The sequence below is a fragment of the Microcebus murinus genome, chromosome 1 (genome assembly GCF_040939455.1).
Source record: "Microcebus murinus isolate Inina chromosome 1, M.murinus_Inina_mat1.0, whole genome shotgun sequence".
NCBI lineage: Eukaryota > Metazoa > Chordata > Mammalia > Primates > Cheirogaleidae > Microcebus > Microcebus murinus.
In genome coordinates, this window is record NC_134104.1 from 145186376 (window position 1) to 145202011 (window position 15636).

Consider the following 15636-nt stretch of genomic DNA (forward strand, 5'->3'; position numbering starts at 1 on the left):
TCAATATTTGAAATTGCTTACGTGTTTACCATCATGATTCCTCACTATAGCATCTCCAGAGATAATTTTCCCTCTTATCTTTTAGAAGTTCCATTAAATCAGGTCTTTTGTTTGTATGCCCTCTCAATTTCTGGTTTTCTATAACTATGTTTATTTCACCCCAGTTCCTGACAGATCGTTTTGCTGGGTAAACAATTCTAAGTTGCCTGTATATTTCTATCCACATTTGAAGATAGTTTTCATATTGTCTCACTTCCTTGATGTTTAAAAAGCCTCTGCTTCTTAACAGCAGACTACTGAGGCTGCTCATTAGTCAGTGATCTGTCTTCTCTCCAGCTGGTTTCAAGATCTGTCACTGGTGTCTGGCAGCTTCATTACGCTGTGTCCACCATGGGTTCTTTTTTCTTTATCCTGCTTGAGATCAGTGTTTCCTGAATCTAAGGACTCATATTTTTGAAGTTTTAGAAAACGTATTATATTTACTCCCTTAAATACTGCTTCTCCCTTTCTTCTTCTGGGGTTCCAGTTGGATACATGTTAAATCTTCTGTCCATCAAGTCTCTTTGCCTCTTCTTCTCATTTCAGCCCTATGTTCCAACGTACTAATTCTTTGGGTCAAATCTGTTTCACCTTCCTTTTAATGTCAAAAACAACAACTTGTCATTCAATCAGATTTCATCTTGAGAATTGTACTGTCTTCCTTCCAAAGGTGTCTTCTTTCTCTGAATTCTTATTGTAAGTTCATGTTTGTAATTATATCTTTTATTTCTTTAGAAAGTTCATGGTATCTCTTCTGCACTCTGTATCTGGCAATTCCAACATCTGCAGTCCAAGTCCGTTGTTTCTGTTGACTGTCATAGTGGCTTGCCTTCTCAAACCATGCTCTTCACTGGCTCTTCATCTCTGAGAGTCTTGCAGGCTCAACTTGGAGAAATTTTCCTGCAGAGAAGGCTTGCTTCTGCTTCTGTTCAGAGCCAAAGCGTGCCCTTGTCTAGGATCTTTTAGCTCTGCTGACAGTGTTGGCTCAAAACAGTTTTAGGCTTGGTTTACCCTCCTTGTTGCTATTCCAAGGTAATATTCTTATAGGAGGAAGGTAATGCTTACCTTTCTCCTCCCCCTTACCTGGCTTTGCAGTGTGGCGCCGTGTGGCTTTCTGTCACCTACCATTACAGTGTCCCCTGCAGCAGCCTTGGCTCCCCACCTGCCCTGGCCTTTGCTTCCAGCCTCCCACATTGGGGCCTCAGCTCCTACCACTCCTGATGCAGGTCTTTGTTTGTTGTTGAAGAAAGGGTCTCTTCTGCCTTTTGCAAGACCACTGGTGACTCAGTGCATGTGTACATAAAGTTTCAGTTGTGGGGAAATTGCAGGAGGCTTCCTAAGATCTTAGTCATTCATGACAACGGAAGCATACCATTTTCCAACACATTAAAAATCTTAATTTGCAGTAAAAGTCAGGGATGGTTGGACCAATTGGGGACAATTATATTAGCTAAGACACATCAGAAGCAAAAGAAGGAAGTACTGAGAACACTGGGTTTCAAGCCAGAGGCCAATTTCTGGGCAGTGGCTCCCATGCTAGTCTCTGGTGTCTAGCAAGTGGTGTCAGGAGACACTGAGCTCCATTCTTTCTTTGAACAGATGGCAGAAGACAACTCCCAGGTAGATCCTGGATCCCAGGACACTTTCAGGCATGAGGCATCACTGCAAACCCGTTCCCGGTCTATGGAGACGCTGTTACGCAGATTGAGGGCCATTGATGCCAAGAAGGGTGACACGTTTGCTAACATCCTGGATGTGGTGGGGGAGTTTGGCACATTCCAGAGGAGGCTGGTGGCCCTCACCTTCATCCCCAACATCATATCCGGCTTCTTCGTGTTTATTGATTCGTTCGTGTTTGAAGCCCAGAAGCCGTACTGCAACACCAGCTGGATCCTGGCAGTGAACTCCAACCTGTCAGAGGCTGAGCAAATGAATCTGACCGTGCCCCGAGAACCCGATGGCACTTTTCAGACATGCCAAATGTACTTACCTGTGCTGTGGGATATAGATTATATTATCCAATTTGGCCTCAACTATACAGACACATGCCAAGATGGGTGGATCTATCCTGGTGCCACAAAGCGATCGCTAATCAATGAGGTATGCCTTGCCCTGGGATCTCTGTAGCACCCCACAGTGCCCCTTCCCTCACTGAACAGGTGGGGAAAGTGAGGCTGAGATACAGAAAGCCATTAGCCTGAGGTCATCCTACAGAAGCAGTGCCTGGGCAAAAAACTGAGGCTAGCTGCTGCCCAGCCGTGGCCCCGCCTGTGCATTATAGAGCACATTTCAGGTAGAGACAGGTGTTGGATGGCAGGGTGTGCCATCTGCCCAGGGAGTTGCTTCTATACTTGTGGCTCTGCCCTTTGAACTCAAAGAAGATAGGGAATGGGGAAAGAAGCAGCTTTACTCAGGTATCTCTTACAGGGTTTCTCAACCTGAGCTGCAACCTGGGCCTTTTACAGCACACAGCTGCCTCATCTGGATCTCTAGGCTGGAGCCCAGCATCTGCCTGTAGCAAAGGGTCTGCACTCATTCCTGCCTTTGCTCAGTTACCTCCCTGCCTATCCCCACCTTCTCCGGGATAAGTGTCTGGCTGCTCTCCAGGGGCCTGTGTGCCAGTGTCTGCTGGGTGCAGGACAGGATGCAGAAGCAACAGAGCTGAGGCCCAGCTGAGACACGCTGCACACACAGTTCCCTGCCCCTACTGCCAGGTCCCCGTGCCTGTACGCCCCACTCCAGGGTGAGGCTCAGTCCCTGGAGCCAAAGGCTGCCCTGGCTGGAAACCCATTACTGACCGATCCCCTATCTGACCTGCAGTTTGACCTGGTGTGTGGCAGGAAGCTGAACAAGGGCACCGTGCACACCATGTTCACAACGGGGCTCCTGATAGGCTGTTTCATATTCGGAATCATAAGTGACAAGTGAGTCCCCCAGAGTTCCCCAGGGCATCCTGCCTCCTCCTCGTGGGCATTCCGAGCTGAAGAGTTTCACGGCAAGGGAGGCATCGCTGGCGGATTTCTGGGGTCCCATGGGGTGGTTCAGGGCCTGGCCCAGGTGTCCACCTGGGGCCAGCCAAGGAGATCCTGGCGCACGGTGCAGCCGCCCTTCCTCGCCTGTAGGATGGGCCGCTACCCTGCCATCCTGCTGTCGCTGCTGGGGCTGACCATCTGTGGCTTCGGGATGGCCTTCGTGAACGATTTTCACCTGTATTTGTTCTTCCGCTTCTGCGCCTCACAGGCTTTGGTGGGCTATAGCATTAGCAGCATGAGTTTAGGTGAGACTGGTCCTCCCACCGAGCGAGCGGGGTGGGGGCCGGGCGGAGGGAGGTGCGGGGTGGGGTGGTGGGGAGATGCGGTGGCAGTGGCAAGGGGGCGGGGCTTGCCTAGGAGGGGCATGGAGGCGGGGTCTGGGTGTGCTGTGCCGGGCCATTGGATGGGCCGTAGGTCAGCCTGGGCTGGGTATGGCAGGGAGACATGGGAACAGAGTCTGCCCTAGGCTGGACTTGGCAGGGTCTGGCTGGTGGCAAATGGTTGGGGTGGCACTGGGCTGACCTGTACCTGCTGGAAGCCCAGAAGACACAGAGTCAGGCCCTAACTGGGCTGGTAGCAGTGGGAAAAAAATCTCCATTCTTGGCTGCCTGGAGATGCCCAGAATGCACCACTTCCACCTTCATCCTCCATGCTAAACCCCTCACAGCTCACACATTCCCTGCCTCCCAAACTCCTTGCACACCCGCACGCCCACAGAGTACATTTATGGAGCCCTTAAGAAAGGCCAGGCAGCCACTAAGCCCTTTAGATACATTGTTTGATTTCATCCTGACAACACTATTCGGTAGGAACTATTCTATTATTCCTTGAGCTGAGGAGGATACTTCAGAGAAGTTAACCAACTTGCTCAGGGTCACACAGCAGTTAAGTGAAGAAGCTGGGATTGCATCCTGGCCTATGTGATGCTAGAGCCCTCAGTACACCCTTCTAGCTGCAATCACCTGGGGTGTTCGGGGTTCCCCTGGCAGGAGACCTCTTCTCAGTGGGAGGTCCTCTGAGAGCCCCAGGCCTAGATGGCCAAGGCACTGATGCACTCAGAGCAAAGGCAAGGACAGTGATTGTGGTCAGGCCACGAGTGGGGTGTTGTGCCTACAACCAGGCCCTCGCCGTGAGAGGCATGCGGTTGGGCAGGAGGGGTTCAGAGGGAGCAGCCTGGTTGAGAAGGGATGGAAGGCTATGGATGAGATTGGGAGGTTGAGGCAAGGGGCTTGGGGTGTGCTCTGGGGAACAGAGGCACTCTTCCTGGTGTTGGGGGGCTGTCTCTGGACCTAGTGCAGGTCACAAGCAGGCAGAAGAACCTTTGCCCAATCTGAACTGTCCAGAGCAGGGTGGGTGTCCCAAAAGGCTAGATGGGGGGGGGGCTGCCCTGGGGACCTTGAACTTACCATGGTTTTGTCCTCTTGGCCTCTGCACAGTCACCGAGTGGCTAGTGGGTGAGCACCGGGCCCACGGCATCATCCTGGGATACTGCTTTTTCGATGTGGGGGCCCTGTTCCTGACCGGGCTTGCCTACAGTATTTCCCACTGGCGGCTGCTGTTTCTGGTGGGCGGGTTGCCTGTGTTCTCCCTCATCTTCTATATCTGGTGAGCAAGCGAGTCCAGGCCATGCACAGGGCTGGGTCCGGTGGGCTGCATATGGTGGGGGGTGTGGAGGGGCCCCGAAGCTGGGGGAGCGGGGAGGATTTCACTGGGAGAAAGTGCCAGCGTCTGGGAGAAGGAGCCAAGGGCAGAGCCTCTGGAACCCCGGCATTACGACGCCTCGGAGGAGACCCCAGAGAGATGTCCGAGAGGTGGTGAGAAAACCCGGAGGAAGAGTATTGAAAGGCAAGGGTTCAAAGACAAGGGAAGGGGTCAGGCTTGAAGGCAAGAGAGGTGAGTCTGGGGAAGGGTCTGCTGGCCGCGGTGACCGTCTTGAGGTGGCTTCCCTGCCGTGGCAGGAGGTTAAGGAGTCTAGGAGCTGAAGAAATGGAGCCACCCGGGGAGATGGCTCTTGTGGGGAAAGAGGGAGACAGTGACGACTTGTGTGAGCAGCCAAGATGGCGTCAGGGAAGGGCCCCTGATGTCTTCAGTTCCAGGGGAGTCACAGACAGGAACCTGAGAGCTGTGATGGAGCAGCACTTGCAGAGACAGCAGGAGGGCTGAGGGGGACAAGAGTGAGATGGCGTGGGTGGCCGCGGCCACGTAGAAGGGGAGGGACAGAGGGAAGGCAGAGAGGGAGGCGTGAGGGAGACAGCTGAAAGAACTCACTGGGAAATAGGGGTTCATGGCTTGACATTAAACATTTAATAAGTGTTATTAGTGTAATATGATCGAAACTAGATTAAAAACTAAATAATATTGACAGGTTTGTGATGAAAAATAAGCCTGATTTCAGCTCCGCCCAGTCCCTAATTCATTCCCCGGAACTATCACACTGAACTCTGTCAGCTCCTTCTCAGGGTCCATGTCTTCATAGTCCTTCGTGCCACTCACAGACAGCTTCTTGAATGGGCGGAACCCAGCTGAGTACATTTTTTCTTCAGCCACTGTCTTCAGACATGTCCTGTCAGTGTCCCTTCCATGACACTTGACGAAATACCTTGGGCAGGCTCCATCTCCTTCCAGCCACTCTTGGTGGCAAGAATAAGTCCCATCTTGATAAGAAAGACTCACTTTCAGTCATTCAAAACTCCGGCCCAGTTTCATTGAAAATGGCAGCCTTCCATGAAATCCACAGCTGGTGCCTGGCCTCTCCCTGAGGCTCGTGCCCAAAGGGGACAAGGTCGCTTCTGACCCAAGGTGCTTCCTTCTGTGTCCTCTGTTCCCAGTTTTTCAGCAGGGCAGGGTGCATCTGAGAAGAGAGACCAATGACTTACATGACTGGGGCGGTCACAGTCTGTCAGTGACCTGCATGGGTCGGTGGTCAAATGCCAGCTCTCTCAGGTGCCCCTCTGTTGGGCTCCGAGAGCAGGAGTGTCCCAATGGCCCCAGCTGTCTCTTGTTTCTTCCCTCAGCTCCTGTCCCTGCAACCCACTGCACAGCCTCTTTCTGTAGGGGTCTCCTCGCCCAGCACATGGGGCGCCTTTAAGACAGCAGAGTTCACTTGGCCAGGAAACCTCACTGTCCCCCAATCCCACCCTGCCGCGGTGCACTGTTTCCACCAACCTCTTGCTTTAATTATACCCAGGCGAGAGAAGGGCAACGTGCTCCGGGTTTCCGTGGGCCCTCAGACTTCAGGAGCCACATATGAACTCTCCCATAAACTCCCTTACTATCTGGAGTGCCAGGCCAAGCCCCTAAATCTCGGAGTCAGCGAGCTCCATCCTGAGCGTGGGACGACGGCCAATGCCCTTTTTTGCTTCCAGAATGCAATGGTGGGGCAGGCACCAGGATAGGAATTCCCATTGCAAAACGGAGACATAGGAAAGAAGACAAGGATAATAGGTCCCCACCAAATCCAAAACCCAACAGGGCAAGCATTAAATCTCAAGGCTCCAGAATAAATTTCTCTGAGTCAAAGTCCCACATTCTGGACACACTGGTGCGAGGGTGAGGCCCCAAGGGCCCTGGGCAGCTCTGCCCCTGTGGCGTTGCTGGGTGCCGCACACATGCAGCTCTCACGCATCGGAGTCGAGCACAGCAGCTATCCCAGCCTGGAGTTGCACGCTGGTGGCTCTGCCAGTTTGAGGTCTGCAGGCTGGACCTGTCCCCACAGGTCTGCTGGGCATTGCCCTAGGAGGGGCTCTCTGGGGCAGCCCTGTCCCTGTGGCCATGCTCTCCCTGAGCTCCGAGACTCTTCAGGGCTCCCTATGACATGTGGGTAGAGACAGTCGCATACCCACAGCTCCTGCACCGTTGGCACCACGCGAACACGGCCATGGTTCACCCTGTGACCTCTGCAGGGATGGCCATGCAGGCTGCACCCCAGTTAGGCCCACTGGAGTCACACCGGGGTGGCTAAGGAGTGCTGCACCCAAATGCGGGAGCAGGGACTTGAGGCAGCTCCTAGCAGTGACCCTGATGTTCCGAGGATGCCCCTCGTCCCTATTTTGACATAGCTCTGTCGCCTAGGCCTTGGTAATCTGCACCTGTGATGGGAGGGATAGCACAAATAATCTCCGAGATGCCTTGGAGGCCATTCTTTTAGAGTCTTCCCTAATAGTGCCTGGCTTCTGCCGATCCAGACCAGCCTCGTCATCAAACAGCAGCTTGGCCACATCCGTGGTGTTCGCTCCAAACACACGTTGGTGATCATGAGAAAGGAGTGGACAATGTGGCCAGGCTGAGAATTTTCCAGATCTTTAAGTTCTGCTTCTCTTTTGATTATAAATCATGTCTTTAATTTCTTTCTCTCCTTTTGCATTTTACAATAAACAGGAGAGATAAACCATGCTGCACCTTCAAGAGTTTGCTTAGAGATTTCTTCTGCTGAATGTCCTATTTCATCTCTCACAAGTTCCTTCTTCCACAAAACAATAGGACATGAATATAGTTCAGGCATATTCTTGGCCAATCTTTCACAAGAATTGCTTTGCTTCCACTTTCCGATAACAGGGTCCTCATTTCCATCTGAGACTGCATCAGAATGTCCTTTACTGTGCATATTTCTATCAACATTCTGTTTGTGAGCTCTTAGGTAATCTCTAAGGAGAATGAGGCTTTCTTTGTACCCCTCTTCTTCTGCCGAGCCCTCACCAGATCACCCTGAACATTCCATTCATGGCTATTTGGGCTTTTCTATGCACCTCCAAACTCTTCCAGCCTCTGCCCATTACCCAGTTCCAAAGCTGCTTCTGCATTTGTTAGAGCAGCACCCCACTCTGGGTACCAGTTTCTGTCTTCGTACTTTTGGGCTGCTACAATGAAATGCCTTAGGCTGGGTGGCTTATAAACAACAGAAATGCATTGCTCGCAGTTCTGGAGGCCGTGAAGTCCAAGATCAAGGCGCCAACAGATTCGGTGTCGGATGAGGACGCTCACAGACGGCAACTTCTTGCTGTATCCACACATGGTGGAAGGCTCCTTGGGCTTCTCTTATCTGGTCACTTATGCCATTTATGAGAGCTGTCCCCTCGTGACCTAATCACCTCCCAAAGGGCCCAGCTCCTGATACCATAGCACTGGGGATAGGTTTCAACACATGAACTTTGGGAGATACCAACATTCAGTCCATGGCACCTGCTGACACAGTCAGAAGTACTCCTTCATTTCCCTTTGGGTTTCAGTGCATCTGTTACTTCTCTCTTACTGTGTCCCCTGTCCCATTCTCATTGTTCTTGAGAACTGGTATCTTTCATTTTATTCTGTTTTTTCAAGGCACATGTGGTCAATTCCCCATTTTGGGAATCATCAGTTTGATGACTTTTGTTAGGAAAGTTCTTGAGCCTCAGGGTGGAAAAGGATGATTGACTGCTGGACTCTGGGGGAGGGAGGAGGAGCAGGACAGTAGAGGGAATGAAGTTGTCTCCAGTGTCCTGAGTGTATGTTTGTGGCCACTGGCCTCATAGTCCAGGTCAGGAAGGGAGCGCGGGTGCAGGAACTGAGCAGGGTGATGGCATAGTTTCGTAAGGAGGTTGTTCCTTATGGAACTGAGGTTATACCTTCTCTGCCTCAGTGACCTTGAGCAAGCCCTTATGCCTTGAGGCTGGGAATAAAATGAGGACAATCACGCTGGGTCTAGATGTGGGCAAGGATGAAACAAGACCATATGTACAAGGACGCCAAGCTCAGTTCCTGGCACATAAGTTCTTTACATGTGCATGGATTCTGACAAACTGGGAGGATTGGGGGAAAAAACTGAGAGGTGAGAGTTATTCTGAGGCCACAGGCAATGGAATGTGGCAGGGGAGAGGCAGGATGGAGTGGAGGCCTTCACTCACCCCTCCCTGCACCCAAGCAGGGTCAAGACCTGGGGCCAGATTCAGGGTCCTGCCCCCTCATGCTCTCCACCTGCTGGGGAGACAGGAGATGTCCCAACTACAGGGATGGGGGCTTGACTGCAGGGAGTGGGCTTGGAGACCGGTGGCCTCCACATGCCTGGGCAGATGGGCTCATCCCTGAGCTCTTAGAATGACTGAGAGTAGATAAAGGAGGCTGTAGGCAGAGACACAAGCGCCAAGGATGTCCCCAAACAGCAGTGGGGTGGCTGTGTGTGGCCTACACAGGGGGAGGGCTGACTGCCAGGGAGGAACAGCGGGCAGCTTGAGATTGGGGGTGGCCTTCAAGGCCCTGACATCTGAAGTCACTTCATGCTGGAGCAGGGTGGCCACAGCTGAGGCTGGGATGGGGCCAACTTGGGTCCCTGGGGCATCCTGCAATACTGAGATAAGAGCGGGCTGGGCCACGCACAGGATTCTCCCGGAGTCCCCACGGTGGCTGATGATGAAAGGGAAGGTGAAGGAGGCCAAGAAGTTGCTGTGCTACGCAGCCAGTGTGAACAAGAGGACCATTCCTTTAAACCTGCTGGATGAGGTGAGAGGCTTCAGGCCAGGAGTGGGGCAGTGGGCTGTGGAAAGGCCCCTTTCGTCCCCATACAGAAGGTGTCCCCAGCCCACTGCTGGGGACAGTGGTGACAGCAAAATTGAACCCTGCCAGGGGCATGTTGAAAGCCAGCTGGCACCGTGGGGGCGGGAAGGCTTTGTGGGTCCTGGGGTGCTGGGGAGTGAGCTGGGTCTCAGCCCTCCCTCTGGCTGGTCCTGCCTGCCCTGTAGCTGCAGCTGCCCGGAAAGCAGGTGTCTACGGCCACTGTCCTGGACTTCTGTAGCAATAGGCAACTCTGCAAGATGACCTTTGTGTTGAGTGCTGTGTGGTGAGTGCTCAGAGCTGGCTGGCAGGGGGACTGTGAACAGACCGGCAGGCCAGAGACACCCTCGAGGGAGAGGGGACTGAGGTGTGGCCGGGCTGCAGGGCAGAGGGCCGGGTGACACACAGCATGGGGTTCTGCGCACCTTCCTCTAACCCATTCATCCTCCCCTGACCCTCTCTCCTCTGCCTCCATCTTTATGCCTGGCTCTGTGACCGTGTGTCTGTGTCTGTGTGTGTTTTTCTTCTGGCTCTTCCAGGTTTACTGGCAGTTATGGCTATTTCACCCTGAAAATCATGATGAAAGAGATCTGCGTCAGCATCTACCTCCGACAGATGGTCTTTAGCCTCATGGAGTTGCCTGCCCGGCTGTGCTGCATCTTTCTCGTGGAGCAGATTGGCAAAAAGTGGAGCCTGACTGTGACTCTCTTCCAAGCTTCCATCGTGTACCTGATCCTCATTTTCCTCCCCAAAGGTGGGGCTCCCCTTCCCCAGGGCCTGCCCAGCCTTCCAGCTTCCTCTGGAGTCCCTGCCAAGCGTTTCTGCCCAGGCCAGCCACGGAGACACCCTGGGAGTCATCTCCTGCACCCACAGCTCACCGCCCCACTACTGCCTCTCCAGAGCAGGTGCCAATCCCTGGAGCACTGCCCCTCCCGGGGGGTGTCCCCCCGAGACAGGGCACCCACAGTCTCAGAGGCCTGAGAGAGCAGGATGTGCTGTTCTTCGGAATCCTCCTTGGGTGGGAGACCGGGAACCTCCTTCCTGCTCATTCCAATCCACTCCCCAGCAGATCTAACAGTTAAATGTGAACACATGGCAGCAGAAATACTCTTGCAACTGCTACGCCAGCACCCGCCTCTCAACTGCAGCCCCTTTGCCTGGGAAATGCCTATTATCTGCCCCTCCACCAGGAATAACCTGACCCTAAAACTGAGTGTGATACCGGGTTTAACTCTCAGGGACTATTCTTGCATGGAGGCATCTCCTTCCCAGGGGCTCAGGGCCCTGCTCCTGTGGGATTGGCACTAGCAAAGGAGCAGGGGAGGACTGGTAGCATTTTCAAAATCTCAGCAAGCCCTAAACAATGAACATGCGCCAGCACACAGAGCTACGCTGCCCAGGGCGGAGGTGGCAGTGTACACCCACTTACGCTTACTGACTACCAGAGCCCTCTGGACAGTGGGGGCCAGGGCAGGGGAGGCTGCTTCAGGGTCTTCCCTGAGTGTCTCTGTCCCTTTTCATGGATGTCAGAACTGTGTGTATCCACTGGGACCCTTCCTCTCCCAAATGTTGGCAGTGTTGATTGGCTAATACAAAATGGGGAAACGAAAACATTCTTAAACATCTATTGCTTGGGAGGTGGTATTTCCAGGGGTGGGGGAAAGGGGTTGTGGGGAGGTGGGGACAGAGTCTTGCTCTGTACCCGGGCTAGAGTGCGGTGGCATCATCATAGCTCACTCCAACCTCCAACTCCTGGGCTCAAGCGATCCTCCTGCCTCAGCCTCCAAAGTAGCTGCGACGACAGGCGCAGACCACCACGCCCAGCTAATTTTTCTATTTTTTGTAGATACCGAGTCTCACGCTTGCTAAGACTGGTCTTGAACTCCTTCCCTCTAGCAATCCTCCTGCCTATGCCTCCCAAAGTGCTAGGATTAAATGCAAGGGGTACCACCTGGCCCTTGGTGGATTTTTTTTAAAAAAGTAGATCTATACTGAGTTGCAGCAGAAATAAGAAAAACTCTTAGATGTGTGAGAGAAACTAGCAACAGAGTCCCCAGTGGATAAAAGTAGATCTCTGATTACATCTCCAAGTACAGAAAAGCCAGCTCCAGGGTGGGGAGTGAGGCTGGGGCAGGGTCCGAGGAGGCTGACAGAGCAGGCAAACAAGGACTCCCCCTTCGCCTGCCTTTCGGAGTGGGGTTCCTGGTCATACAGCCTGTCCTCACTGCCTCGGGGTGCACAGCCAGCAGCCCAGAGTCAGGCATCCTGGGATGATGAGGACCAGCCCCAGCTGTCAGGCCCCAGGGCCCAAACGCCGCCCTGCCCGGACCGCCTTGCAGAGCCCAGGTGGGAGAGCCCTGGGCAGGACCCTGGCACGCAGGACACAGGCCTGGCCCGAGGGGATGCCTGAGAGGCAGCAGGCAGGTGGCATGAGGGACGCAGCCACTGAGTGACGCAGAGGAGCAGAGGACAGAGCCCTGTAGGCAGAGGCGTGGGGGATGGGTGCGACAATGCGGACTGTGATGGGAGAGGCCATGGGGGCCATGGGGGAGGCTCCCCATCCCTGCTGACCAACCCTCGCGCTGCAGGCGTACGAACTCCCAGCTTGGCCGGGCCTCTGGCCGACTGCCCCTCCTCCCACTGAACGCCTGAGCCGCCGCCCAGCCGAGCAGGTGCTGGGGGAGGACCGTTCAGATGCCTTCTGGGAGGGGTGGAGACAGGGCTGATATCAGCGCAGCCCTCCCCGCTGCCTTGAGGGCAGCTTGGTCCCGGTCTCAGGTGACCGTGTTTCTAGCCACAGAGCAGAAATCCATGATGATCTTGGTGATCGTGTTTGGACAGTTCAGCCTGGCCGTCAGTGCCACCGTGTTCTTCATCCACACTGCCGAGCTCTTCCCCACCGTCCTCAGGTAGGGGGCCTGGTGGCCCAGGGGGTGAGGGCGGGGAGGGACAGTTGTGAGATGAATGCAGCGGCTAAGACCGAGCGTTGGCGTGGTGATGAGCACTGCGCTAAGGGGCTCACGTGCATCATCTCCTTTAACAACCCCAAATCCAAAACGTCCTGCAGACGCTTGCCATTTGTCTCAAACCCTATTTGAGACAAGGAAACCAGAGAGAGAGGAAGGCACGTGGCCAAGGTCAGACATAGTAAGTGGCAGAGCTGGGCTTTGGCCCCAGGTGGTCTGACTCCGGTCCCCCCAGCCCGTCCTGCACCCACTGCCTGGAACGTGTCTGGGCCACGCTGAGCCTCAGCTGCTTTCTGAGGCTGGGGATGGCGGCGGTGTCTTCCTGCCCCCAGCATCACGGCCCGTGCCTTCTGCCCCCACATCCACAGTCTGCTGCATGGTCCTTCCCTGTCCCCTTCCTGACCCCCTCCCCCAAGCGACGCCTGAGGCAAGGGCTGCCTACTCGGAATCAACGTAGAGCTAAATCCCCCACAGTGAGGGACACGCGTTGAGATGGGACATGGCGGAGACTGGAGGGGTGGCCTTTCAGGCAGCCACGTCCCCCACCCCAGCCGCCTCTGCCAAGAGGCCCTCCAGATCGGCCCTCTCCTCCACTTTCAGGTCTACAGGCCTGGGGCTGGCGACTCTGTCCTGGGCGGCTGGAGCCATCTTGTCCCTGGCAATCGTAAGACTGGGCCCCTCCATCCTGCCCTTCTTCCTCTGCTTCATCTCAGCCATCCTGGCCTTGGGCTTCTCCCTCCTGCTGCCAGAACCTGGAAGTCAGCCCCTCTGCGATTCCCTGGAGCACTTCCCACAAATAAGGTACATGTGCCAGGCCCCAAGTGGCCTGGTTCTGAAGCCACTGGCGCCGAGAGAACGTCATGCATGGTCCAGCCCAACCCCTCTGCCAGAAGGGTCTGTGCCCACAGCAGTCTCCCCGGCTCTTCTGGATGCTGCTACCTGCCCAGAGCCCGGGCCCAGCCTCTGCCACTGCCGTCCTGCCTGGCTCTCCTGACCCAGCCTGGGCAGGTCCTCTCCTTTCCTTGCCCCTGTCTGCCTGTCTGGACTGGGCACTGCCCTTGGGGACACCTTCCGGGAGCACCCCAGAGATGCCCTGGGCTCCTCCCCCTCCCAGGGCACAGGACACTGGCTCTCTGAGTACCTACCGCTCCTTTCCTGTCTGAACTCCTGGGTCCTCCTAAAGGACCCAGGTTTCACTAATGACTCTGGCCTCTTGGCCCCAGCAGCCCCGGCCCCCATTTGGGACCTGGGCTCCACCCAGCACCTCCATGGGCATTGTTGGCCTCTGGTCTCCTAAGTGTCCCCTAAAGAAGGCTTGTCATGATTGGCAGAACCATCCCTTCTGGAGGTTGTGCCAATGAGCCCATCACTCTCTCCCTGGACCTGAGGGTAAGCACCAGGGAGGACCGGAGGTGGCCTGAGGTCCTACGGTACCCTTTGCTCTACACTATAGGAGTCACTGCCTCTGGCCTTCCTCTGCCCTCCTCCCCACCATCATCCTCTTCCCTCCCTCCCTCCAACTCTCATTGGAGCTACATGTGCTAGACATTGTGCCAGGGCTAAACTGTCCACAAGAGGCCAGAGGTCCCCGCCCTTGAGCAAGCCATAGTTTATGAGGACACAGATATGTAAACAGTTATCACTAGTGGACTGTGACTGCAGGATGTACAGGACTTGTAGGAGTCTAATAAGGGTGGAACTTTAATTTGGAGGGAGTTGGGGAAAATGTCACAGAGGGACATTTGAGTAGGGCTTTGAAGGATGAATAAGAGTGCAACCCACTGCAAGGAGGGGAAGTACCTTACAGCAGAGAAAGGGTGCATAGTGCTTAAGGACATAGGCTCCGGAGCCAGAGAAAGACATGCATTTCTGTTTCTGTGCTACCATTTCCTAGTGTGTGCACAAGGAAGTCACCTCATACCTCTGAGACTCAGGTTCTTCCTTTGCAAAATGGAATGATAACACAGTCATAAAACTAGCTAGGCTTTACTGAGTGTTTACCACATGTCAGATCCTCTTCTATCTATGCCTCATCTCACTTTGTCCTCAAACCCACCAGAGAGGCGAGGTAAGTCCTGTCATTATCCCCCTTTTACAGATGAGAAAACTGAGGCACAGAAAGGTAAGGCCAAGTAGTCCAGCCTTCTCTCCCATAGCATTTTTGAGAGGAATAAACCCACAAAGAAAAGTTGGCACAGGGTCTGGGCACGTGGCAAGGGCTCAGTAAATGCTAGCGATGAAGATGGTGGCCCAAGCTGGAAGGACACAGAAAAGTGAAGGGTGTGGCTGGAGCTGAGAGATGGAGCCGGCCTGATCCTGGAGGGGTGGGTCCCTCCTAGGCCCACTAGGAAGCTCGGCTGGGGACCCGCGGCAGTGAGAAAGCCCCACCTCTCAGGAATGCAGGGTCGGGCTCAGCTGAAGGTGCCTCCGAGTGGCTGTTTTCCTCAGCTCCCAGCACTCACCCTCTGATGGTTCCTTCAGGAGGAAGAGCAAGGAAGACATGTCCGATGACATGTCTGATGACGCGTCTGTAGAAGTGTCCAAGAACACCGTTCTCAATGCCCAGATCCCAAGACTGGACTCACTCGCTATCTCCAAAACTGCCTTGGAGAAACTCAGAGGCCAGGATGAAAGCAAGCAGGAGCCCTGAGGCCAGGTGCCCAGACCTTCTCCGGTTGGAGTCGAGTGGCTGGGTATGGTGTCTTGGATTCCAGGCCACAAATCCCAGGCCCAGACCAGCCTGGGGGCCAGGGCCAGGCCTCCAGATGCAAAACTGGCCCCGCCTGGGGAAGCGAGGCTGGGATTCATTCCAATAAAAGTACCATGTTGGTCTTGAGATGCCAGGTCAATGTTGGCTGCGTCCGAAGCCAGAAGCCCTGGCCATTGGAGGGCAGGTCAGACAGGCCCCCTAGACTCCTAGTGTCTTTGGCTAATCCTTCGGGGACAGTGAGGAGATCTCGGGGTGGGGCCAGGGGGTCACATGCATGAGGACCAGAGTGGACGGAGGGTGGTCCTGCACCTCCACGCCAACCACACGCTGCAGCCCAGGCTGGCGTGGGTGGGCTTCCGGCTCAAGC

At 54.6% G+C, this 15636-nt stretch overlaps 1 protein-coding gene across 1 annotated transcript; it reads left to right on the top strand.

The window, feature by feature from the left end:
• The first annotated feature begins 1641 nt into the window (after positions 1–1641).
• On the top strand, positions 1642–15395 carry SLC22A14 (solute carrier family 22 member 14). Its single transcript, XM_076006429.1, has 10 exons — positions 1642–2139; positions 2860–2963; positions 3162–3316; positions 4508–4676; positions 9422–9542; positions 9782–9879; positions 10133–10397; positions 12399–12502; positions 13160–13360; positions 15041–15395. The coding sequence occupies exons 1-10, from the start codon at positions 1723–1725 to the stop codon at positions 15207–15209; spliced, it is 1803 nt and encodes a 600-aa protein (XP_075862544.1). The 5' UTR covers positions 1642–1722; the 3' UTR covers positions 15210–15395.
• The last annotated feature ends 241 nt before the right edge of the window (positions 15396–15636 follow it).